At 34.3% G+C, this 27,937-nt stretch overlaps 1 protein-coding gene across 2 annotated transcripts; it reads right to left on the bottom strand.

Moving 5' to 3' along the window:
• Positions 1-27,903, bottom strand: LOC145332469 (uncharacterized). Of its 2 annotated transcripts, none has more exons than XM_080177469.1 (37): positions 27,573-27,903; positions 27,118-27,171; positions 26,778-26,846; positions 26,112-26,234; positions 25,449-25,652; positions 24,750-24,902; positions 24,102-24,313; positions 23,479-23,548; positions 22,914-23,078; positions 22,533-22,675; positions 17,763-17,869; positions 17,178-17,245; positions 16,393-16,492; positions 15,971-16,072; positions 15,443-15,563; positions 14,791-15,053; positions 14,237-14,548; positions 13,591-13,737; positions 13,047-13,174; positions 12,489-12,620; positions 12,027-12,147; positions 11,570-11,691; positions 11,008-11,127; positions 10,284-10,391; positions 9,296-9,883; positions 8,691-8,918; positions 7,830-8,024; positions 7,300-7,464; positions 6,459-6,573; positions 5,679-6,124; positions 5,152-5,237; positions 4,686-4,767; positions 4,094-4,551; positions 2,819-3,293; positions 2,383-2,450; positions 2,150-2,265; positions 1-1,865 (listed from the first exon to the last, which is right to left on the bottom strand). In XM_080177469.1, the coding sequence occupies exons 1-37, from the start codon at positions 27,576-27,578 to the stop codon at positions 1,690-1,692; spliced, it is 6,348 nt and encodes a 2,115-aa protein (XP_080033595.1). In that variant the 5' UTR covers positions 27,579-27,903; the 3' UTR covers positions 1-1,689. The 2 variants fall into 2 exon arrangements, with proteins under 2 accessions (XP_080033595.1, XP_080033596.1); XM_080177470.1 differs by having other exon boundaries at positions 17,769-17,869.
• Between the last annotated feature and the right edge of the window lie 34 nt (positions 27,904-27,937).

The raw sequence follows: 27,937 nt of genomic DNA, 5'->3' as shown, positions 1-27,937 counted from the left end.
TTTTCAATATATTGTTTATTTATATAGCTAAATATAAACAATTAATTTATAATATAAAGTAAATAATAATAATAATAATAATGAAAGCTAACAAACACACCAGATAATTAATATTGTATAGTAGGCATGCCAGTCATTGAAAAATACTCAATACAATAACAAACATTTGATTAAAGTAGAATTTTGTTACATTTCAAACAATAAATATAATATTTAAAAAAAAACATGCTTTCCATTTCAAAACAAAATTCTACTTGAGAAAAGAAACAATAATGAAGTCATAAAATCAACATTAACAATTTAATTGTTGTAGGATAGGCCAAATTTAAAATGAATTTATGTATAATTTGGAATGTTAAACATTTAAAAAACTACTTTCAGATTTTAAAATTATTTTCAATTTGAAAACATATGATACACTACCAATAGCATGCCCATCGCTATTATGATTTTAAAATTACAATTTCATCTGTATCAATTGATATTTAATATGGGACCTTTTATATTTCATTTCAACATTTCTTATGATTTTAATGAAAATATAAGAAAAATTAAGCAATACCTGAATTTACTGGTTTTGTTTCTCAAATTTTTGACAATTTTCATTTGTGATTTTTGTACAGGGATAGAACAATGGGTAATAAATTGATATTTCCCCAATTATAATTATAACTGCTGCCTTTGGTAGCTAATAATTATTTGGAGGAAGCTAAGGGGTGAAGATTAATTTAATTACCATTGTTCTATTCCTCTCTTAAAGTTCAGGACTAATTTCAACACCGTTTATAGTTACTTGGACTGAATAGTAGCGAGGCTACTCGATATTTCAACATGTCCGTCCGTCCAACTGGTAGAAAATGTACAGTAATATGCTTGGCTGATTTTTGTTGTAGATTTCTTGTACTACTGAGCATCCAATATATAATTTGCTTTGTCCGTCGGTCATGCAACTAGCTTTGTCCATCCATAAATTTTAAGTGCTTCGCTGCTTTTTGATGTTGTCATCCTTGTTTTATTTCGGCCTAAAGTTATTTTAGTAAATATTGAACAGTGTTTAAAATAGTCCCAACTTTGTATGATCAGGTACAAATAGATGATCTTATATATTTATAATTTCATTTCAATTTAATTTCATATTTTTGTGGAAAGAATGGTTAATACTGTCAAAGAAAGCTTAATTCATAAGTGATTTTTTTACGTTACGTAATTTTTTAGACATAACATTAGCAAGAAAAGTAGTTTTTTTTAATTGAAAACTTGAAAAAATTAATTCAAAATTAATAATTACAAAACATAAATATACCATTAAAATTTTATTATATGCAATAAGTCCGAGAGAAATTAAGAAAAAGAAACTTTCGGGCATTCACAACGACTTAGTTTGGTGTATTTCTTCCAAATTCATTAAAATGTAAAAAAAATAAATAAAATCTTGAATCTTAATTGGAAAGAAATAAACCAAAGAAAGGAGGGGAAGGTCTAATTATTGAACAAGTTTTTTATTGCAATTGAAATTAACAAAAAATATAACAATTGCCATATATTACAGTATTATAACCGCAAACAAAATTGACATAATTTTCAAGGAAGCTATTTGATTTTTTAAAGCTAAGTATGGTGTTACGTGATCTTTTGATAGTTTCCAACCCCCCCCCCCCCCCCCTCCCTTTTTTCACAACACATGATCAATCAATTTTGTGAGTGTAGCTCCGTTGTATTGCTGCGCTGTTCCTTCTTCTTGCGGATTTTCTTGCGTCTGCGCTCCAACGCACTGAGCTCGCTCTTGATGGTCAGGTAGGTTTTGCGCAGGTCCTCCAAGGCGCCCTGCAGCAGGCCAATTCTGGCGCCTGAATCCATTCCAGGTTCTAAGAAAAAATTAAGGTTGAAAGGGTTTGAAAACGGAAGTTTAATTTACAACATCCCTAGAATCTACTTGGATCGTTGTTCTTAGGAAATTAAAGTTGAAGAAAAAGGGGGAAGAGTTTATAGTTGTCCAACTAATACAACCTTGGTCAGACTTCTCAGCTTGTTATTTTAATATTCGTGAAAAATTGTCTGTAATACGATGCTACAATTCAGCAGGTCTGGGAACCTGTTCTAATCCAGCGGATAATAATCAGTTTCGAATCCATACCGGAAATTATCTTACCTAGTTTGACATAGAAGTTGTACTTAGAGCTTGCATTAGGTTTAGGCTGTGCCAGCGCCTCCAGCGCGGCGTTATCCAGGCGGACTAACTTGGTCATCTCAAAATCTGTTCTCGACCTGTAATAGAAAGTTTTAACAATCATGTCTTCTATGAACAAAATAAGTAATAAGGAATATTTTTGGTGTTAAAGTAACACCATTACCACAAGACTGTGATCTATCTATTTACTATACCTTGTACCCATTATAGTAGGAGTTAAAGTAACACCATTACCACCAGTTTCTGAGCCATCATCACCGTCCTAAAAAAACAAATAGATATTAATTACAATAAATTATGAAGAAATTTTCAAGAGATTACAATTTTAATTTAGCAAAAATTAAGCAAAACAGGCTACAAATCATTTGAGGATTTCTTTATTTTGTGTTTTTTTTTTACTGTTTGTTTGTATTCTAGTATTTTATCGTAACGATACTAATACTAATTCATCTACGCCCAAAAAGTGGGTAATCAACAAAATTACACTTTGTGTAGATTAAAATCAATGGAGTGAAAGATTTGATTCTTATATTTTTAACAATCTAATCAAGTACCAACCTTACCCCCAAAGTTTTAAGCTGAATATAGAAAGATCTTATATTTGCCCCTTTATGCTGCAAAAAATGTTACCTGTCGTCCTCTGTTATTGCTATTACTTCCAGAAGCTCTACCCCCTCTGCCTTTCCCCCTACCCCGTCCCACACTATCCCGCGACCGCCGTTTCTTCTTCATATCAATCGGCGATATGTCCATGCCGCTAGCTCCGCCGCGCTTCCGTTTTCCCCGCCCACTGCGCGTGTCACTAGAGCTGTCCATGCCGCCGCGAGAATCCACTGATCCGGCACGGCGTGAACTCCCCGTCACACTCTCAACATCACTGTCCTTGTGCCCGGTATTACCGCCACGGCCATCGCCCTGCCTGTCAGCCCGCGTATTACTGCGGGTGGTTGTTAACGACTCTAAATCGCTGCCGACACGCTTGGGACTGCCAGTCAGCGACTCGAGGTCCAATTCTGAGGAGTCGTCGCCGCCACTTTTGTTTGCAGAAGCTCGTTTTTGGTGCTCCGAATATTTATTTCCTTGGGCATTCACCATCTCCGGACTTCTACATTCAAAAGTTTGCATTAGAAATAATAAAAACAAGGATGACAACATCCATAAAAGCGAAGCACTGAAACGGTAGGACAAACGAACATTAACACTTGTATAATGTCAGAACTGAAAATCATAATATAAATGTTTAAGAGTCAAAGCAAAATTGTAAGTAAATTTGTTGAAAAACTGCTTGATTCAGGATAATGTTTATGGACATACTTAAATTTTTAGGACTTTATAATAGAGTTGCTTTGCTTATTACATTATACTTTGTTGTCCCAAGAATCAATATATCAAAAATCAGATCAATCGGATGATTAGATCACATAAAAATTTGTTGTTAAAAAAGTAAAAAAAATCAACATGTTTAAAATGGACGTACGGACATTTTTATGGTGAATATAGAGTTGCTACGCTTTCTAAATCGTACTTGACTATTAAAGAAATCACCATGCAAAACTTAAAATCGATGGGACAATTCTAACATGCCTAAATTAACAAAAAAAGCTATCCGTTACGGACGGACGTACGGACCAACCCTAATTATAGAAAAGCTTCGCTTTTAAAAATAGTTTTTTTGCTTATCTTATCCTATTTTCAGATAGCAATATGTATGTCCACTACCTTCGAATACAAAGCCCCTTGATGCCTAGGACCCCAGTAGTTTGACAATTTATTCCCCCTTGAATGTGACAATCATACCCAGAAATCGGGTTCACGGGGCCAACAAAACTGGAATTAATCTTAAAGTTTTTCATTTTCTTATATGTAGTAAGCTGTCTATAATACGATGCAATAAACAACTATTACCTTTCTATAATTTCCCGACAAACCAGACTCTTGTCAATATCCGAGTCCTCTGTAATTTTACCAGTTCCGCTTTCCTGGTGTTGTGCTGCGGCCGCAGCCTTCCGCCTTTCCGCCGACTCAACAGTCTTCCGCCGCTTTGGCGGTACAGGCCTATGTTTGGTAGCACTATCACCGCCAGCCTCGGATGAATCGCTGTCGGTATCGCTGACAACTTCGCGGGATTTAAGATTATAATTACGCGGTCCCCGCAGCTTTTGACGTTTCCGCGTTTTTCGCGGTGATACGCCAGAGGCAGCGGCGGCGGTAGCGTTGTCCAGGGAAGAATGCCGTTTCTCGCCGCGTCTGGCGGCGTCAGATTTCTTGTCGCCGGAGTTAGCGTCATCCGTATCGGAATTATTTTTGGTGTCGTTTCCATCGGAATCTTCTGTTTCTTGCTTAATTTCAGTCTTAACAGTATCCTAAATGAAATCGTAATAGTAAGAATCAACTTTACATAGTTAAAATTAAAAACTTTTATACATTTGGCTTGGTAGGTAGGTAGGTTTAAAATTAAAAATGGAATGATGAAAATCAAAGAATTTATAACACTTACCTTATTTTCTTGCTTCGTAGGAATTCCTAATAAGTTTGAAGTAGAAGGTGGTGGTGTGGATGTAGATTGAGAGTTTTTATCTACTTTTTGAAAATGTTAAAATAATATTACAACCCTGGCTGATATTACAATGGTAGCTCTTACAATTATGAAAACAAAATTACCCCTCTAAAATCATTTGTAGACACTGCTAGTTTGCATGAACCTATCAAGATTTAAATAAAGTACCCATAGTTTTTAAGCCAACGAATGAGAGAATATACACTACCATTGCAATAGTGGGTAATCTATAAACCATAATATCTATCTATAATTATCAATTATTGTTTTTCAAATTTTTGTATTACAATTTATGCTTTTATAAACAAAGGTTTAATTAATTGTAATTTCTGCGCTACTTATAGACCTAATTTTCTTGTATTCAGGAATAAGACAATGGGCAAGATTATTCATTTTTAACATTCCTTTCGCAGATTCTAGAGGTAGAATATTTGTAAGGGTTGGCTTTACATCTATTTCATCCTTCTCTTTCTTCATCTGATCCAAGTTTGTCTAAATATAATATGGAAACAAGATTAGTTTTCATAAAAACATTTGAATTTTTAAAATGAAAAAAATAAGATTACTCTTCTAGAGACAACACCGCTCACGCGACATCTTAGCTGCCAATGTAAATACAGAAGCAACACAAATATAAAATTATGTTATTTTGAATATACTTATGCTTATTTTATCATTTTATTGTCTTTTTTATATTAGAAAATAAATCTACAAATAGATACCTAGATAAAACCCCATTAAAGTTTTAAAAAAATGTAGACTAAATGCCCTTTTCAAAAGATATAGCCTAAGGAAAACATAAACCCCCTAGCCAAAACATATACATAAACCCACATTTTTATATTTAATATCAAAATATAACGTAAATGCTTCACCACCTTGGCCCTAAGCCTCTATAGTTAGGTGAAGATGCAAGTACAAAGAAAAAAATACCTTTATTACTGTGCCCACAATAGCATCTATGACACTAGAGGTTGATAGCGGCGTGGAGCTACCAGTTGACGAATCTCCGGACAAACTAGTTGAACACGTTGTCGACATCATCAATGAGGACAGTGTTGTGCTAGCTGTTGTCGACAAGCTTGTTGATATAGTGGAAGTTGATGACAAAAATGTCATTGGAATCATCGAGGTCATTGATATTGTTGAAGAGAGGGCAGTTGTAGTGGCTGGTGTGTTTAATATTGATGTTATCGGGGGGGATAAGAATTTAGTGGCCACAGTCGAGGGTGGTAGGGATAGTTGTAAGGGGGGTGCTGAGGACGGAAGGATTGCTGGAGACACGGGGGGAAGGCTGGGGGCAATGGTTGGAAGAGGCTGGATAGTGGAGGGAGGGAGGGGTGGGGCTACCGTAGGCAGAGGACGATTTAATCCACCACCTAAACATACAAAAAAATCAGTAAAATTTTTCAAACTATACTTCATCAGGGCGGCTTTAGTGTATCATATTTCATGACGACGAATGGAGTAAGGCGTTTTTAGGCTTATTGTAGGTTATGTGAAATTAAATAACGGTTAAAAGAGTCATACAGGATTAAAGCAGCTCCAAGCAATGGATGTTTTTTCTTTCAAAATTATCAAATTTTCAAAAAGGTACCTAGTCAAGAAAAAGTGAGAGATATAAATATATATAACTTTTTACATTTGACTTAAATTAAAAATATTCACTTTTATTAACTATTCTTGAGTTTTCTTTGTAAAACTGTGTCTTACCCGCAGATAGGCTAGCTAAGTGAGGGAACAGTGCAAACCGGTTTGGAGGCAGGGTCATCGGCTTCATGGCTGGCAGCGAGGGCGCTGCTACGGACACAGGTAAAGATGGCGCAACCTGTAATAAGTTTTAACTTCAATCATAAGCTACTTTGGATTTATTCAGGGGTGTATATTCTACATGGGATCCCCGGCTCAGGGGGGGGGGAAAAAAATAAAAAATAAGTGGTTGGAGGGAAAAAAAATGTAAAAATTAAGAAAACTGAAAACATTTTTTCCATTTCCCCCCCTCCTTGGTGAAAAAAAAACTAAAAAAATGTGTGGTAGGAGGGAAAAAATAAATAAAATATGGAGTTCTTTAAATATTTTTCCATTTTCCCCCCTACTTGGTGAGAAAAAACTAGGGGGGGGGGGAAAAAAATAAAAAAATTTGTCGCCGGGGAAAAAAAATAAATCTTGTGCAGAATATACACCCCTGGATTTATTAGAAAGAAAAAATAAGATTATCATTATTTATTTTTTCATTTAATTGCACTTATATGGGAAATTGACTAAATATTAATTTTAGACAGTCTAGATGAACAACTAAAAATGTATCCATTTTAATATGAAAGAGCAGTTGTTTTTTACTATCATCCGATCCATATGATAAGTTAATTATAAATAATTTAATTTCTGAGGTTAAGGTTTTGCTGATGAAATTTTTTTGTTTAAATATTTCGTCGCTCGAATTATGGGATTGATTAAATGAGACTAAATATAAAAGAAATTAGGATTCGTGTTACATCTATTATGTAAATAAGATTTGACTGTTGATGGGCCAAGGTATTCCTCCTAAACCTACCTGAGATGAGGTAGAGCTCAACATGGAAGAAGGAGATGTTGTGGAGATTCTTTGCAGTGCCACCAGTGGCTGTCCAGATGAGAGCTTTGGCGGTGAGTCTTTTGTCTTGGATACGCTCTTCAGGTCTTCGGATTTTACCTTTTTCTCTGGGGTGTCATTGCTCTCCTAAACAATGTTAAAATTAATAAAAACTAGCGTCAAGATCTGTATTTGAAAGGGAGAAGAAAGAGTCCAAAAAATATACTAAATTCATCATAAGAATATTTAAAAGTAAAACAGCTTAAAACCACACCGGAATCCCTGCATCGCTTTCTTAGAAGGAGAAACCAAAAGTATAAACAAATGTAAATAAATTTTCAGGAATTTTTTAAAAATTCAACTTCTTATCTGTTAAAGTTAGCTAATAATTTTAATATACAAAAATTGTAATTTTGCATATTGTTGGGGTAAATCAATTTATCGCCGATTGTCTTATCCCTTACAGCCCCTGTGAGGGGACAGAAAACATCCACAAATAAAAAATTTGGTACCTTTTTAGCATCAGCCTTAGGGGAGATGCTGCCAGCCTTTTCTTTCTTGGCTTCACCATCTTTTTCAGGGGAAGATTTATCACTTGTGCCAGCTGTTGTAGGTAGATCATCAGTAGATGTTTCATCAACCTTCTTCTTTCTACCCCTGGCAGCTGCAGTTGCTGGTAGCTTAGAACTGTCTTTTGTTGGAGTTACCTGAAAATTTGAATTAGCTTAAAATCTATAGCACAAAGTACAAGAAATTTCGGATCCTGATGAAGCCTATGATGATCTCAGTGTGCAATTCAATCTTAACTTTAGATAATCAGAGCTATATACATGATACATTGGATTATAACTTATACTGTATCCAAAGTTTTCTAATAGTTATTTCTCGCATCGTATTAAAAACAGCTTTCCACGGATATAAAATGTACAATTATAAGATTAAAACCAGTTTGTTTTGCCCCGAGGTGCCGAAGGCACGGGCTAAAGAAACTGGTTTTAATCTTACGATTGTACATTTATATTCGTAGAAAGCTGGATATAATACGATGCTAGACATAGTTTTTCGTATGGATGAGAACCGGTTCCTATCCACCGGATTCGAATGAATACGAGAAAAAAACATTCTCTTAAAAATTTTGGGTAGGTACTTTCATTAATTTTGATTGTTTGGATAAATAAGCACTGAAGCAGTGTCCCAACATTTTAACAAATATGTTTTAGGTATCTTTTGAATGGGATTATTTTGTGTATCATAATTGGGGTTGTATTGATTATCAATTCATCGTCCATTGTCTTATACTATAAAATTTAAACTGAATATTAAAGAAACCGTCGACCAAGGTACAGGATAGCTGATAATTTAATTGCCCTTACCTTTCCAGTTGCAAAGCTAAGTACATCAGTCTTTCCAGGAGAGGCAGAGTCACTTGTTGCGGTTTTATCAGTGGACTTATCAGCAGCTACTGCAACTGCCATCGACAGCTTGGCACCCTCGGCAACGCTGCGGCTCTTGGCAGCTTCCTCCTTGATTCTAGCGGCTCTGGTCGGTGAATCAGTAGATTTCAACGTTGGCTCAAACTTCAAAGTGCTTTCTTCAATTTCCTGAAAAAATGGTATTTTAAAAATCATCTTTTCTATTTACTTACAGAAGGTATATTTATTTAATTTGAACCAAATAAGTTTAGTTTTCACACAGGGAGAGAAAATAAATAACACCAATGTTTTAAAAACACATTCTCTCATTTGTAGGCTTAGAAACATTAGAAATTTTTAAAAAATGATTGGGCTGTACAAACCAACAGTGTACAATTAATCTAAGAACTTTAGTCAATCGTAAGGTGTAAGAACAGCAATTTACCATTCCTTCAGATCTCAGAGGTTTAAAGATTATCGTTTAAAGAATCTTTACTACCTAATGGATGTAGATGGATTTGTTTTGAAATTGATGGGATTGAGAACTGCAATTAAAGTCTATTTACCTTAAAATCATAAGGGTCATCATCTTTGGGAAGCATAGCTTTCTTGGATGGAGTTACTGGTCGTTTGGCATCAGAAACTGGAGTTACCGGCCTTTTAGACTCTAACCTAGCTGATGTACGCGGATTATCCGCGTTAGCAGCATTGGCAGGAAGAACAGTTTTAGTTTCCTTCTTAGTTTCAGCGGTTTTGTTATCTACTGCTGCTTTGTCAGGCGTATTGGGTCGCCGTTTTAGTTCACTGGACGGGGTTGTCATTGTCGGTCCAGTTCTGCTTGATTTGCGCTTTAATTCTTGATTATTATCATCACATTCTTTCTTGTTTTTATCCTCTTTATTAACCTCCTCAGTGTCAATATTATCAGTCTCCATTTTCTCATCATCATTTTTGGCTGGAGTTGATTTAGCTTTTGGTTTCGCATCGGCTGCACCAACGCTGCCTGCAGCCGCAGCAGTGCTGCTCTGCCGCTTTAGCTTGCGCGTCACAGGGGACTCAGTGCGTTGACCGGCGGCAGTGACCGGGGACGAGGTGCGGGTATTGGCACGGTCATCTGTCTCATCTTGGTCATCGGTGTCTTTGGATGGTGAAACCTGTAAAATAAAGTAGGTCAGTGTCTTTGGATGGTGAAACCTGTAAAATAAAGTTGAAAGTGAAAACTATTTTTAAACCATAATTGGTAATGTCATTACCATAAACCATAATTAATCGATTTGTTATTCTTTAAATAAAAAGTAATAAAAGTGAAAACAAATGGTAAAATAATGATATTATTATTAATCATTGATTAAGGTCATGTATAATTCTGACATTGTTTATCATAATTGGGGTGTGTGTGCATGCATTATCATTTATTTGTTCATAGTCCTATCACCTAAAATCCCTGTAGTCATTTCACTGTATAGTATTCAAGGTAAGGAGGTGTAAGACATAAAAGAACTTAAAAACATAGATCGTTGTAGAACCAAAAATAGTACGAACTACAATATATACCTGTTTAGTAGGTGATCTAGCCGCCCTGGTGGAAGCAGGTGAACTTGTTCTGGAACTATCTGGGGTGGAGCTGGGAGTAGTGCCTCGCCCCTTCACTAACCTCTTCTTCTATAATAAAAATCAAATTGAAAAGAACTTAAGTTGAAACTAACGCAAAATCAACAATTTCCCAAAAGCCCATTACACCTAAAGATGCAATGAATGTACAGTGCATAAAAACAAACATGAATATCTTCCTAACAATATCTACCAAATGTAAAACAAAATAAAAAGGGGGGGGGGGAGGAGAGGGGCTGAATGTTTAATCTTTCTCTTTTCTATTCTCTAATGTCCTAAATATGAACGCATTTTTTAATAGTAGGAATCAAGAAAATTAAATAACATAAAATCAGGATTTAAAAATTCTTTATTTTTAAAATGATTTCGAACCATTAACGTAAAGGAACAAAATCTTTTGATCATTGAAAGAAAACGAAGTAGCGGATTTCGTCCGCTTCGGGGGGCTCTAACCCTGAGGGGCCAATTTCCTAACCTTGCGGGGCAATCATTAACATTTACCAAACCTATCCTAAAATAAACAATAGGTAGAAATACAAAATCAAAACAAATAAACAAAGTGGGGGATAACGAAGCTCTATAGAACAAGATAAGCGTATTACAAAAGGAAAGGGTGAATTTGAATTCAAGTATTTAAGAGTAGATGCGCTACTTGAACAAAATATACCTTTGCTGGTGTGTCCTCCTTCTTGGTTTTATCAAGATCTTCGTCTTTAAGTTTGTTATCTTCTTCATTCTCATTGTCAGACTTGGCATCTTCCTTCACTTTGCCAGTGCCAGGCTTGCCCTGATAAAAAATTTCATATTTAACATGGTGCAAAGGGTTTATATTTTTCATCATCTTCCAAGCTCGAATTATATTTTAGGCTAAAATGTTTTATTTTCATAGATGATGAAAGAAATGTAACTTCATTCAATAGTATACAATAAAAGCTTTGCCGACTTTTTTATGAAAAGAGCAATTTTGCATTTTCAATACCTAAGTCATAGTCATTTTTATGAAATTACTGATTTGTTGAAATGAACTTAGAGGTTTCGTCGTAGGCCTTAAGACATTCCACAATTGCATGCAGACAACCAACCCTTTGATTGCACGACTTTTGTCTCAGATGATAACGTCTATAGTCTTGAATCGGTTCAGTCTGAAAATTTTAACAATTATCTTCCCTTGATTCATTTTAAGCAAGAAACTGCCAATAAGCAATTAATTTGTATTCTCATTTTCTTACCTTGAATGACTTAGTAGAGCTGGATGAAGTCTTGGTGCTTGAAATAGATTCAGTGCTGGTATTGGCTGCGCTACTAGCCGCCGCTGCCGCGATTGAGGTGCTCACATCTGGTGGTCCGCTTCCTGATTATGAAACAAAGATTAGGATTAGAATGGCTTTTTTTCAATGTGTCTTGTTAAGCACTAAAAGGCTCCCGCCATTTTTGCAAGAATTAAATAAAATACAGTGTTTTTTTAAGGAACATAAGTATTGGTTTAGTTTACATCTGGGGTGTATATTCTGCATGAGATCCCCGGCTAATAGGGAGGGGGGTGGGGGTTAATAAAGTGTACTGATTATTGTTCATTATATTATATTATGTCAATGGTATGTTGGTTAGATCAAGAAATACTTTAGTTTCATTGAAAAAAAAACACTTTATGTATTAACACCTTTCAGAAGTAGTTTAAATTTATACCTTGATTAGTTACGGTAGTACTGCTAGGGGCTGCAGATTTACCACCCTTGGACTGGTTCCAGGTTTCATTCTGGGCAATCCTGGCCCGAGTTATCCATTCATCATAACGAGAATTCCAACCCTGTAATAATATTATTATTTAAGGGACAAGACAATGGACGATAATAAATTAAAGATAACTAATGGGAGCCAATCTTTCCCTCTTTTTTTTGTCCTAATGCACGACCTTTATCTTGAAGTTCTAACTATACATGGCAATGCGTTGCGCCTATTTTACGTCAAGGCATTCCCCCTTTATCTAACAATTAATGTATTGCATCTACACAGTAGAAGTAGGAACCATTTTCAGAGTCTTTAGTTATTACGCAGTATTATGACGAGGTTCGAACTCAGACCTCCCCGACGACAAGCGGATGCGCTACGAGTTAAGCCACGCGGGGGTGTCAAATTTGATGCACTTACCAGGTAGTGTACAAAGAATTTTGGCCATTTCTGTCCCTCCGGATGATTAGTCTTGAGAATCTTGGCATCATAGATCTGTCCGTGCAGCCAGAATACTTTGATCTTGTCACCAATAGAGCAGATTACGTTGTTCTAAAAAAAGATGAATAAATCCTTATAAATAAACAGGATGGCTGTCTTTCAGTGTGTACCGACGAATCTCACTAACCGCTGAAACGATATCATATGGTTCTTCTTTACAAAGTAGCTTTTCATAGGTCCTGGGAGGGTTTATAACTATTTTATTTTTGGGGGAGGGTACCACCACCCCCCTAAGATAAATCGTTATGAATAAACAATAAATTTACACAAAATTAGTTATCATGAAAACTTGTGCCATATTGCAATTATGATAACGATATCTGTCCTTCTAAGATGTCAGATTTTACTAAGTGTTACTAACTGATAGAAATACAAACTTTTTGGTACCTTTTTGGGATCCTTGGGGCTATGCAAATGACGAGAAAGCATTAAATATCATTTTAGAAATGGTGGAAGAGGTTAAAATTATAAGCATACCTTTAAATGTTGAGGTTCATCCCCTGTTTCTTTACCAGAGGATGTCTTCTTGACCGCAGTAGCTGAGCTAGGAGCTGCAACTCCAAGGGAACTGGCACTAGCGATAGTGCTTCCAACGGAACTTGGACCTATATTGAAATATTTTTTTATTAAAATTCTCATAGTACGTAGAAACATAACTTCATAGTTGTATGTAAACTGACGATCAAGAGATGCGGGGATGGTCTACAATAAGGGCAAGTCCGTCAATCTGTCAATATCTATTAATTTGTATACTTATTACTTATACTTTATATTTTGCTCATAATGCATTATTCAATATTCATATTACACTTCTTAGCAGTGATTATAAAAATGCCATAGGAAAAGTTTAGAAAACGTTAGGATGTCATGTGATTAAGTTGATTAGTTCCAGTGAAGCATAAATATCTTCAGTAACTAGCCGTTAGACGGATATACCCTAATTTAGGTACAGCTGCGCGCTCCTAAAGAAAACATGACATAACCAAGATAATACCTAATTTATTTTCGATAAAAATCCAACCTGTAACTGCCGCGGTTGTATTGACAGCTGTGCTGCTAACTTTCTTTTTCAGAGATTTTTTCTTTTCTTTCTCATCCTTATCCTTGAGCGCGGCATCCATATCACTTGTGTTCTCATCCTCTTCATCAGCTAACAACTTGCTACGTCCTATAACAAAACAATTATGTGTGCAACCCCTTATTTTGAATGATGGAAAATAAATAAGGGGGATAGTACTTTTTCTTTATGACTAACCGTTGCAGGGAGTCATGTACCTGCTGTGCAACCCTGTATCCAATTTAACCTAGCATAAGAAAAAACATTAACAAAACCAGTTAGGTCTTTTAGGCCTAATGGGTTTAGACTTTTGTCAATTATTTACACATTTTTGTCTTTGGCTCTTTAGTCAGGTAGGAAAGAGACATTAGGCTATATAATTTATTAGACTAAACTTCAAAAGTATAAAAAAACGTTTTCTTATTTGTTAGATTAACACCTTAAGGGAATTTTATTAAATTTTTATTGGTTTGTTCATTAATTAAGTGTCCAAACGTTTTAACCACTAAATATAATCTAAAGAAGAGGTAATTTTGTGTATTAACATTGGGAATACATCAATTTATCGGCAATTGTCTTACCCCTTTAGATCCCTGATTAATTGAGTTACCTTTCTTCCTGCCGCCTCTGTTGCTGGCAGGTTTACCACTTCCGTCACTATCCTCTTCCTCCTTCACCTTCCCACGTCCTACAACAACTCTATCCTCTTCAACCTCTACCAATTTCTTCTTTCCCCTTCCTTCCAGCGGCTCATCTTCCAGCTTACTCCTCCTCCCCCTCTCCTTGTCTTTATTCTCGTCTTGGTCTGCCGCCGGATCTTTGCCTCGCTTGCTTTGCTCTTCCTCTTTCTTGTCAATGTCGTCCAGTTTCTTTTCAATATCTTCAACTGCGAGGCTTTTGCTCCTTGCTTCGTTTCCACGACCTGATAAAGAATAAGATTCAATAAAAGACTTTAGTATACTGGTTATTAAGTTTACAATCCTTCTTTCCCTTTGACTTTTAGGGATTTACACCAATTTATTGTCTATTGTCAAATTCAAGTATGAGATTTTTCTCTTATGTTATTATTCATAGGAAGCTTAATTTTTAAAAATCCCCTTTCTGTCCAAGAATTTTTGTGCTTCACTCCTTATATGGATGTTGTCATCCATGTTTTAAGCTTACCTTTTGTCTTTTCATTATCATCCTTCTTTCCTTTTACTTTTCCTTCCAATTTATCATCATCAGATTTTCCTTTCTTTTCAGTCACATCTTTGTCATCCTTCTTTTTAGCTTTGGCGCCTTTTTTCTCATCTTCGTCTTTAATAATTTTCTTGTTGCCGCGCTCCGGCTTCTCTTCCTGTTCGTCCTTGTTTTTCTTGGACGATTTCTCTTCCTTTTTGGACTTGACGTCGCTGGCTGTTGAAAGGCTTGAGCTGGAATCTCGCCTAAAATATGAAACTTTTGTATCAAAAAGAATTAACTAGGACAATACTGTCAATAAATATAATAATATAGAAGCATTGTTTACAGAAACAGCAAATACGCGTACAGATACAGAATATAAAGAGGGGGGGGGGGTTCTAAATAAAATACATACCCCCCCCCCCCCCACCCCCCATACAATAATTAAACTAAATGGTGGAGATAACCTAATTATTATTATTTTTTTTTTTTTTTTGGGGGGGGTATTACTATGACCCACAAGAGTTTTTCATTTGCGCTTACAAGCCTTGTTTGAAGTATAATACTAAAAATGTACAACACGACATCCAAAACTTTTCAGAAATCTCTGAATAGTTCGCCTTCTCTAATAAAAAAATGTTAACATTATTACCTTGTCCTTCCAAAAACATTGGCGGATTTATTGCCATTATTTCCCGCGGATTTTCTGCCAGGTTTATAAACAGAGGTCGCAGCTCCTCTATCTCCAACTATTTCTGTCTCTAGTTCCAACTAAAGGTTTGTTGTACATGAAGTTAACATTTTAAAAATAAAAAATATTTTTGTTTACGAAAAAATCCGAGTATATTTTAAAAATATGTCTTAGAATCACAATTTTAAATATTAATTTCCGCTGGGATATACTTTAAAAAACATGTACCTACCTAATCGATTATTTAGTATGGTTAAACCAAAAGTTAACGTATGATTTTAAAACATTTTCATTACCTATCTTATTAACTGTTCTCGTAAATGTTGAAAAAGCTTTGCTACACAAACATTATTAAAATATTTTAAATTTATGTGCGTTCAGAAGGGGGTATAAAATTGAAATTGGGAAGGCCTGCAATGCTGCATCCATCTTTTCTACACCCCAAGATAAATCCTGTGCACAACAATGAATAAATTCATGTAATTTCCTGGTCATTGTCATCGACCTCCATATCCTGGCCCCCTCCACCACCTCGGGGGGAGGGTGAGGGTGCCTCAGGAGGAGTGGCGACAGAACGCTTCCAACCCTTCTGTTAAGTTTATACATTGGTTAATACTTAAGGGAGGGGACTTTCAATTGTAAAATATACTGGTCAGTGGTACCCATAGTTTTATCAACACATTCTCTCATTCGTTGACTTAAAAACTTTGGATACTTTCATTGGATCTAGGTTGCTTAATACAAACCAACAGCAGTGTCCAAACTTTTCCACTTTTATGCAAAAAGGGGGTAATTTTGTTTAATATAATTGTGGATATACACTAATTGATCTTATATTTTCTTATCCTATATCAAGCAAAGAATTATTTAACCATATGAATTATTTTTTACACAAATGTATGAACATCCCTTTTTGCGGCCACGGTTCATCATATTGAGAACAGCTTCGCTGCTGCCACGGCTGCGGCTGCTCATGGCATGCGTGGGTACTGCACTATCGCTGCCATAACCCTAAAATTGTATTCATGTACATTAGTAAAATGACAAAATATTTCTCGTTAATTTACATCAATTATAAAGCTGTCCTAATCTTCTCCCTATTTTAGGATAGGATGATTTCATATTGACGACTACATAAAGAGGGATATGTTAATTGAAGATAAAGAAGCAGATTAATAACAAGAATGCTGGCTATAAAGTCAAATAGATCTAAATTTCTGAGATGTTATCATTCTGTCTATGCCATGTAGATAAGAATATAAAACCATGCAGTTCATTGCTGCCCAACTACTTATTAACCTTCACATTCACAATGATCTTTGTTTCAAATGATAAATGTATGAGACAGTATAATGTATTTAGATTAGAATCTGAACATAAATATTTGTTTTTATAATCGAAGTGACAATATTACAGGGGTGTATATTCTGCACAAGATTTATTTTTTTTCCCCTGCTACAAAATTTCATATTTTTTCCCCCCCTAGATTTTTCTTAAAAAGTAGGGGGGAAAATAGAAAAATATTTAAAGAACTCTATATTTTATTTATTTTATCCCTCCTACCACACATTTTTTTAGTTTTTTTAACCAAGGAGGGGGGCAAAATGGAAAAAATGTTTTCAGTTTTCTTAATTTTTACATCCCCCCCCCCCTGAACCGGGGATCCCATGCAGAATATACACCCCTGCAATATTACCTGTTTATTATCTTCTTGGCTAGTTGTGCTGCTTTGGTCACTACTCTCATCTCCCTTCTCCTTCCCACCTAGTTGCAATAATACACAATAGTTTTTTCTTGTCTTTATATAGTCAGTGATCTTAAGGGAAACAACAATGAACGGTGAATAGATTGTACATTGTACAAATGATGATAAACAAAATTACTCTAACAAAGTGTCAAGAAAATATAAGCTATGTCTAAACTTTTTTACCAACATTATTTTTAGAAAGAGTACATTTTTTTTTTATAACAATAGAAGATAGGTATCCATCAATTTAACGGCTATTGTCGTATATTTCATGTATATTTTAGTAGGCATTAGCAAAGGAAAAGTTTAGTATCGATGATAGAAAATAACGGATTTAAAAAAAAATAAATGCGCATGAACGACAGACTGATGAAACAGGTAAATTGTATGTTGGATGTTTTTTGGGAAGGAGCATCTTCATAAAACAAATTCTATCTTAAACCACACTTTTTCATAGAATTACGAACTGACGGACAGACATAAGTTAATTAAATTATAGAGTAATTTCGCTGCTAAAAATTGGGAATGACGTACGTTTACCTGATGGTCCAGGCTCGTCTCCATCCCCCTTATCCCCGTCCTGGTCCTTACTCTTGATCCTAGCGCCACGTACCAGCGGCCTTCCAGATCCATGCCGAGCCCTGAAAGTTTTCAAGTATTAGTTTATAAACTCTTATAAAACAGGATGTCTGTGTGTCTGTCTGTAACGAAGATATTGCTAACCGCTGAACCAATAAGTTTCTCCTTTTTATGTAGCATGGGAACGTTTATACTTATTTTGAGGAGGGTACCACCGCCATTCCAACACCTCCTCCTAATTTTTAAAAACTTTCTTATTACACCTAAAATAGGGTTGTGTCAATTTGTCATTTGCCCAATGAAGGTTTTAGAATATTCGACTTTATCTTACTTATAACTGACGTTCTCTTATTCTTTAGCTTAAAAACTTTAATAACATAAAAAAATCTTTGTTGGTTCATATAAACTAGCAGTGCACATTGGGGCAAATCAACCAAAAAGGGGATTTAATTATTTAGTACCCTTAAAGTTCATCTCACAAAAATTTCATTTTATACTTTTTTGTAGGTAATTTAACAACAAACAAATTTGCTTTTATGTTTTTTTCTGTCATTTGAAAGGAACATGGAGATAAAGGTCATTTTATGAAGGTAGATAGAAAATTACCAGATTAACCCCTCCCGAAAATAGCCCCCCCTTACCCTATCTATCTATCCATCAATCTATACATCTATCTATCCATATATCTATCCATCTATCTATCCATCTATCAATCCATCTATCTATCCATCTATCTATCCATCTATCTATCCATCTATCTATCCATCTATCTATCCATCTATCTATCCATCTATCTATCCATCTATCTATCCATCTATCTATCCATCTATCTATCCATCTATCTATCCATCTATCTATCAATCTATCTATCCATATATCTATCCATCTATCTATCCATCTATCTATCCATCTATCTATCCATCTATCTATCCATCTATCTATCCATCTATCTATCCATCTATCTATCCATCTATCTATCCATCTATCTATCCATCTATCTATCCATCTATCTATCCATCTATCTATCCATCTATCTATCCATCTGTCTATCCATCTATATATCGATCCATCCAATCTATCCCTCTATCTATCTATCCATCTATCCATCTGATTATCCATTTACTTATCCATCTATCTATCCATATATCTATTCATCTATCTATTCATCTATCTATCCATCTATCTATCCATCAACTATCTTGAATTTCGTGTTTAAAATGTCTAATTAGAGGTTTTGGTTATCAGAGCAATATGAGAATTTTTTAGTAGCGCAGCTACCCTATCACTAGGGTCAAGCGGGGCATTAACCGGTAAGGGGCATTACCGGTAATTTTTTACCCACCTTCAGAAAATGACATTTTGCTCCATGTTCTAATCGATTGACAGAAAAAAACATAAAAGCAAATTTGTTCCTTATTAGATTGCCTACAAAAAAGTATGAAATGAAATTTTTGTGAGATGAATTTTAAGGGTACTTTTTGGGTCTCAAAGTCGGACGAAAATTTTTTTTCTTCAAAATGTTTTTCACCTAGGTGTATAAAGATCGACCTACACAAAAATTGGTAAGACCTAGAACTGATCCGTAGAAACCTTTTGAACTAAGAATTGCCCGCTCTTTCCAAATCCGTTGAGAGCTTAAATGTAGAGTTAATATTTTTTTCAAAAATGACCAAAGTTCGCGCGGGGTATTTTTAAGTAACGTCGGAAAAAAAATTCAAATTCGATTTTTAGGATCAATTTTCAGGTTTTCTTTGGTAAAATCTAAAATTCAATATGGGCTTTTTAAGAATTAGGCCAAAAAGTGAATAGAACAGGTTTTTTATATAAAAAAATTTAAATTTTATTTTTTAAGAAAATTTTTGTGAAAAAAAAATCGAAATTTCTCGTCTTTTAAAAAAAATGATTTTTGACATAGAAGGAATAGTCCGATCTTTATGAAATTTTTTGTGGATAATCCCTATAACCTATACTAATTATGATTATTTATGTTTGACTGGCCGTTTGGCCGTTTTTCATCGATTTTTTTTAGGTTGAAAAGACGTTACCCACAATGCCCCACCGTGGGGCATTTATCGGTAATTTCTTTGAGTCCAATTATGACAAACTTCTAAAAGTCCTAGAATAACGACCTATTAGGACCTGATAGTCCTTTCCGTAAGCTTTCTAATGGTCTTGGTCCCATTTAAAAATATTAATATTTACCCCATTTTTTTTTCAAAAAACCAAAAAAAATACCGGTAATGCCCCGCCTCACCCTAGCTTTTTGGGCCCTTTAAAGTATAACTATGTCAATTGTAGTCCGATTTTAGTGTTCAAAGTGTCAAATTTGGGGTCATGGAATTCATTTCAGTAGGAGGGGAGGGTATGGTGTAAATGGGGGTGGATGGGGATCCTTATTTTAGCAAGCTACAAGTTTCACTTTATTTTTAATGTTTAATAAATCCATTATGAATGTGGGCATGATTAACATAAATTTTTATTAACTAATATCTATATTTCTAATGATATTATGATTCTTGTTTACTGTTTATATGTATACTAGCGGCTTCGCCCCTAGCCTCTAGGGGATTTGCCCCAAGAGGTAATTAAACAAGGATGACAACATCAATGAAAGAAGCAAAGCTCTGAAATGGAAGGACAAACGAACATTAACACTTGTGAAGTGTCAGAACTGAATATAACATTACACCTTATTGAAATAAGAATCAGTATTAAAAAAATCAGATGAATAGGATATTTTTAACATTCAAAACAATTATTTGTTGTCAAAAAAGTAAAAATCAGCTTGTTATAAATGGATGTACGGACTTTCTGGTAACGATTATAGAGTTGCTGTGCTTTCTAAGTTGTACCTAACTGTTGTAGAAATCAGCATGAAAAGTTTGAGATCGATAGGACAATTCTAGCCTGTTTAAGTTAAGTAAAAGAGCTAACTGTACCAGACGTACGGACGGACCGACCCTAATTATAGAAATATGAAAAAAAAATTTGGGGGTTTTTATTTTTGAAAAAGAGCTTTAAACAACCACAGGACCAGTAGATATATTCCCTGAAGAGTAGAATTCAATCAATTTAGTGGTTAGCGAGATCTTAAGGGATGGGCGGACAGACAAACAGAAATCAAGCTACTTTGTATTATATATTAACACCTAGGGATCTAAGGAACAAAACAATAACCGATTAACATGTACATCCCCAATATTGATACATATTTAATAAATACATATTTAATTAATTATATTACAAAATTATTTGTCTGTAGATGACAATTAGTGGTTGAAAAGTTTTGACACTCATCTTAATGAACCAACCAATAAAAAATCAATTAAATTTCCTGAAGTTCTTATGCTAACGAATATAAAAACGTTATTATAAAACTTTGAAGTTTGGGGACTAGTGTAATTAACAGTCCCCTCCCTTTCTAAATAAAACTGCTGAGGTTAAACATGAATACCATGTAACTACATAATTTAAAATCAAAGCATTACCAATATACAGACAGATAGACTACTAGCTAATTCCAATTTAGAATGATTATAAGAACCTCACGTTATTTGCATATTAACTACCTTTCCGCAGTGAGGTAGGGGACATTGGGCTGTTTATAACACTAGTCCCCAAAGTTTTACAGTTGTGTGTTCAAACGTTTTAACTACTAACTTTAATCTACACAAGGGGTAATTTTGTGTATTATCATTGGGGATGTACAACAATTTATTGACCTTTGTCTTATCCCTTTAGATCCCTGATATTTGTAATAATCTATAGAAACGATTATTCAGTTACATTAAAACATCAAACATAAAAAGGTTTAGATTTAGGTTTAGCTCCCCCCCCCCCCTTCCTCCCGTCTCCATCATTTAGTGCAATAGAACTTGAAAATATTCATTATCAACTTTAATTCAAAGTCTAATCAAATAAATATTTCTTATAACTATGTTTTTGCGTCTTTTATCTATATGTATTACATCTTTCATTTTGACTTTAAAAGCGCATTTAAAAGATTTTCCTAACAAAGTTTTCGTGCACCCAGCCTCAGAAAACGCGCTAAAAACCCCTACGGGGGCGCGGGGGGGTAAATGAAACCAGTACTGGCGATTAAAATATGTCTTTGGGTAATCAAATATCGTTTTTTTAGCCGGCGACACCCGGCGAAAACATGTTTTCTCTTACTGTCTACTTAAATGTTGATTAAAAATCAAACAAAAATAAACTAAAATCTTGACTTCAACTATAATTATTTAGGACTAATTTCTTCAATTTGTGTTTTTTTCTTTTATACTGTCAAAATATATGTAATGCATGACTCATCAGAAGTTATTTTGTCTAATTACGTTAATTCTAAGAGATTTTATAATACTTTTAAAATTGTTGGTGAAACACAAAAAGTACGCCTTTTTCTGTAAGAAAATTTTTGCATTTCTTGACTTCCATGCATTAGAATGCTTACTTAAAAAGCGTATTTTTATGATTCCTTTAAAATCTGATGTACATTGGGTATGATAATACTCATAGAATGTTTAAAACTTGATTTGGGGGTGGTGAATTATTGCCCCTTGTTGCCCTTATGTGCAGTGTCCAAACTTTTCCAATAAAATTATGAATCTGCAAAAGGGATAATTTTGTTTTCAATCGTTGCTTTAGTGTCACACATTAATCTATTGTTCTGTCCATTGTCTTATTCCTTCACATCCCATAATAAAACTACATTTGAAGATTTCTTACCTTAGATTGTTACTCTTAGGATAGTTGATAAAGGTACACCCAAGAGTTCTATACATTTCTTCAAAACTGTGCAGATATCTTGCATAACAAACACGGACTTGATTAGCACACCAGTTTGTCTCAAAGCCCAGCTTCTTCGCAACCTATGATTATAAAAACGTGTCATAACTTGAGACGATAAAATCGTATTACTGCCAGTTGTAATTGTAGATGCCACGGGAGGGAGTAAACACTGGTTGCCAGTTTTATAAAAACGATATCTCATTGGTTGAAATTAAAAACTTAGGGAACACTTCTTAATAAACGACTATTTTATTTACCAAGACAGAAAAATTACAGTTAGGTTCAGCTGCGCTGCTAAAAATAACAAAGCTTGTTTACCTGTCTCCATTGGTTATTTGCCGTCACTCTATTTTGTCCTCCCAACCTTTGTACAATCTTGAATAGTTTGTATAGGTCGACGTCACAAGCCCCGATGCTGGGGGTTCTGTTGATAGGGGTTCCCCTGTCGTCCATGTGCTTGTACAACTCAGCCACCAAATGATCCTGCAAGTATTCAAAATTAGAACAAGAATGAAAAAATCCACTGAACGGCAACTGGCCATGTGCTAAAGTTAAGTGTTATAAGACTTTTAAAAGAATTAGAACACCAAAATTAAAAATGGCGTTTGTTTTAATGAAGTACAATATAAAACTGTGAAACTACGCAATCACAGAGAGAGTGATCATTGGGCTTCTTAATACACTAGTCTCCAAAGTTTTATAATAAAATTTTCTTATTCGTTGGCGTAACAAAGTTACGCATCCAAACGTATCAAAAACTAATTGTAATCTACTGAAGGAATAATTAATAATTATGTGTTTCATCATTGGGAATGTAAATCAATTTATCGGCCATTGTCTTATCCCTTTAGATCCCTGACGCAATTTCCAAATTGACTCTTACCTTTTCCTCTGTGCTTTCATTATCTTCATCTCCAGATTCTGTCAGATCCTCTTCACTGCTTCCCTCAGTGCTAAAACAAAACAGGATGACAAAATATTAAAAAACTAAGATCAACATACCAGACAAACAAACATTACTTAACTGCTATAGAGTAACAACGATTGGAACAAAAATCCGCATAAATCTATCTAGCTTAAATATCTGATTAATGTGTACATACTACAGTCTTCAATTATAACATTGTGCCATATCTTCCTCTGAATCATTGTATAAATATCCAAAAATCCAGTAATTTGGATAAGTCTTACAATAAAACAAATACAGTAAAATAATTTTTTTGAAAGGACTAGTTTTGCTCACTTTCTATATTGTGCCTAACAAACTGTTTCAGCAATCATTTTGCAAAGTTAGTAAATAACTAGACAATTCTGGCACGCCTGGATTAACTAGTAGCTACTACGGCTGGTGGCCCTCCCCCACACACAAAAAAAAATACTTAAAACGTTCTCTGGACCTATGAGAAAGTTCATTACTAAGGAGTACTATGTATATCGGTTCGGCGGTTCGCAAGATCTTCTGCTAGGCACACAGACATCCTATTACTTCTATGAAGTTATTATTACCTGGGATCCTCTCTCATATCAAAGAGCACCTCTCTGTCCCAGTGGACAGGCAGCTCGTCCTTGTCCAGGAAGGCGATCACGTTCTCCACTGCCTTGGTGTGTGCAGGGTCGGCGGAGGATTTAACGGCGGTATCGCGGTGGAACTTTTTGCATTCTTTCTTGGGGACTGTGTAGAATCGGTGATCCTTAAAGCTTCGCACCAAAAAGTCCTCCTGAGATAATAATCAGGGTTATAGAAGATCCTGCCATTGTTGCACCCGGTAAAAGTACAGTGGATGTATTTTCACTTTTCGCCAGTATATTAAATAAAAGTATGGATCAATTTATATCAAATTGTATTGACATATAAATGCTAGTGTTTTATGTATTTTTATCATAATTCAAAATATTGAATATATCATTGCAATTATTCTATGTATTTATCACATGAAAAAAACTATACTTTTGAAAGATGTACATTGTACAAGTGTTAGAGCACTGAAATATATATTGCAATAAGTTGAGATAGAGATCAAGTTAGAAACTTAATTTAGTTAAAGGGTATATTATTATAGTAAACGAAACGACGACCAGTATGTTCAAAAGTAGAGCAGCATTAACAAACTTGATATTCAAAACACTTGGTTTCTAAATCGTAATTGAAAGTACCTTAGTATTGATCTTAACAATCTCTTGTGCGTTGGGGGCAACAATCAGACCGGGAAACCAGTTTTCTTTGGCCCTGGCCATCTTCTTGTCAGATATTTCAACACAGACCACCCGACCAATGTTGTCCTGGTAGGGCTGGGAATATTCTTCATCCTAAAACAAATAAATATTCATCAATTAGACCAATAATAATTCAATTAAGAAATAATCCGGACATATTATTGGTTAGAAAGTGTACTTATTTTAGAACGAACGGACAGTTATTTTTTTTATTTCATTCATGAACTAAGCAAAGTGTTAACAGTTAAATTTCTTAGGATAAAGATTCGTCAAACGTAATATGGGATTTTCTCATTCCTCATTTAAGTCTTACGATGGTTTCAGGCTATTTTTCAGACCAAAGTCACTTGTGGCAAATATGTCATTTGTAATATTATTCAGGTAATTACTGGGGATGATTCAAAGGGTAACACAATCAATATTCAACAACGAAAATAATGTGAGCAGAGCAGGTATGATAAATCACTTCATCATACAACCTTTTCGTTAGATAGTTAGCTAATTTGAGTTTAAACATTGAGCCATTTAGTTTATTAAGTTTAAGACCAAAAAAACCCAGATTTTATTTAATTTCAAGAAAAGCCTTGATTCAATTGGACGTACGGACATGCCTATGTCTATAATAGCTGCACTTCTCACCTCGGAGCTTTCTTCCTCCTCCTCCTCTACCCTGCCCCTCCGTCTACTGCCTACGGGGGTACCAAAGTGCTCCGGATGGGTCAAGGGCAGGTTGTCCAGCGACTCGGAAGCGTTGAAATGTTTCCCGGATTTCATGCACAGCGCGTTACGTCGAAGCGTTGCGATATCTCCATCGTCAAAAACGACAGTGTAGTGAGATTGGTCCTAAAATAGAAATATTTAAAGCACTAGGCACACATTATCCTTAAAAGTGAATGTATCACTATCTGTAGCAAAGAAACTGATTTAGTTATTTATCACATCGTATTATCCACAGCTATCCGCGGATATTAAAATAAAAATAAAAGATTGAAACCAGTTTTGTTAGCCACGAAGGTCAGGGCTAGTATTATCTTATGGTTTTTACTTTTATAGTCGTGGAAAATTGTCTAGAAATAATACGATGCTACAGGTACATGGTTTTTCAGTTGGCAGAGAACCGGTTCTAATCCAGCGGATATTGATTGGATTCGAAGCCATACTGAAAAGGTTTATAATTATATTTAGGAAAGTTGAGGTTCGACTTTAATGACTTTAAAGAACCGTTAATTTTGACCAATGGAATAGTAAGAGGCAATATTGTTATTTTACATCTATTTTCCAAGAGGTAAAAAATGTATCTACCTGGATTTTATTGACAACAGCATCTAAAAACCCGGATTTTTCCGGGTGCTTTGCCTGGATACTTGCACCAACAGATATATTTCCTTTTATCTGGGTATCACACACAGTAAAACTTCCTAAGCCCTGAAAGAAAATATCATTAAGTGAGACATCATAGAATTGGTTGAATACAGTATTTCAGTCTTAATTTATCATTATACTCAGCACAAATGAATAAAAAGTAAAAGTTCCATAAAAGTTTAAGTTTAAAAATATCATTAAGTGAGACATCATAGAATTGGTTGAATGTAGTATTTCAGTCTTTATTTACCTACCTATCATTATACCTACTCAGAAAAAATGAATAAAAAGTAAAAGTTCCATAAAAGTTTAAGTTTAACAAATTAGAGATATTTTAAATATATGTGTGGTTGGAGATTTTAACAATTCTAATTTTGGAACTAACATAGTACATCAATATTTTTATTAGTATTTACATTGCGTAATGTTCAAAATTAGCATGAAAAGACGCAAAATCTAAAGTAAATTATATAATGGGTGCGGATTTTTATTGAGAATCTTTTTAAAAAAACAGTAGGTAGTCTACCTTAAATAAAATAAAATTAGATAGTCGATCGGACATAAAAAATTATAGTGATTCGCTTAAAGTTAATAAAAAATATAAACCTGTTTAAACGTGATCCGACATTTGACCTGTCTGTGGACCTTCTTTACTTTGGCCTCACAGAAAGCTCCCTATGAATATAAAAATTATTAAATTATTAATTAAGATGTTTCAATAGTCAATGACAACACAAAATATAACATTGCAAATAGTTTTTTGATACAGATCTTATTTTCTTTTTGCAATTTGAATGTTTCCTTTACATAGTATTATGCATAAATAAAGAAAAAATATTATATCTTTTATGCTTATTGTAGGTTACGATAAGTAGTAAAGTACAACTAGTATAATTTATTATATTAATCAATTTATCATAGACTTAAAATACAGTATAATACCAACCTTATATTTGGCTGAAACTTCAGACCCCACGGGAAGACAGGCTAATTCTTCGGTCTAAATATAAAAATGAGAAATGAAAATTCTGCGGATAATTGTCCACAGAGACGTAATTAAAAAGCAAAAGTCCTTAGGTACAATGTTTACGATTTTTTAGACAAGATTCTATGGAAACATATTGAAATTCAACTTATCAACGGTATATAAAATCTTTAAATCCTATGGAAAAAAACTAAGATTATATTATCAAAAATCATAGAGTATTTCCTGTATGTCCAACAAGATCTTGCTAACCCAAGTTCTCAAATTTAGGGAATTATCTATCACATAGATCATGGTATGGTTTAAGACTACCATACTTCTAAATCAATTAAGTAATATCTTTTAATGGTTTTAGGCTATTTCCTGTAATCAACAAGTAAAGTTTGTATATTTAATCTGAACATAATTAATTTTACCTGCATATTAACGGTTAATAAGTTCTTAACTGTATATGATAAAATTGCTCTATTTTAAATCAAAACCACTTTATTTCATTTGAAAATTAAAAACAGCAAAGAGAAAACTTCTCATTAATGAAAACGACTACATTCTGAAAATAATAAAAAAAAACATTATAAAATCTATTCTAAAATTTGAATTAACAGTTAGAAAAAAATATTTAGTCCAAAATTTCAAAATTCGTGTATTTAATTACAAAATTTTATAATAATTGTATAAAATAGGTAATTTTCTTTTAAAATTCATATATGATAAGTAATATTTACTATAAAAGATATAAAATTGTCTAATTTTGAACAAATTCACGTCAACAAACGAAGAA

The sequence above is a fragment of the Acartia tonsa genome, chromosome 11 (assembly GCF_053477335.1).
Source record: "Acartia tonsa isolate MP-2025a chromosome 11, ASM5347733v1, whole genome shotgun sequence".
Lineage (NCBI taxonomy): Eukaryota > Metazoa > Arthropoda > Copepoda > Calanoida > Acartiidae > Acartia > Acartia tonsa.
This window is presented reverse-complemented; position numbering and strand designations above follow the sequence as displayed.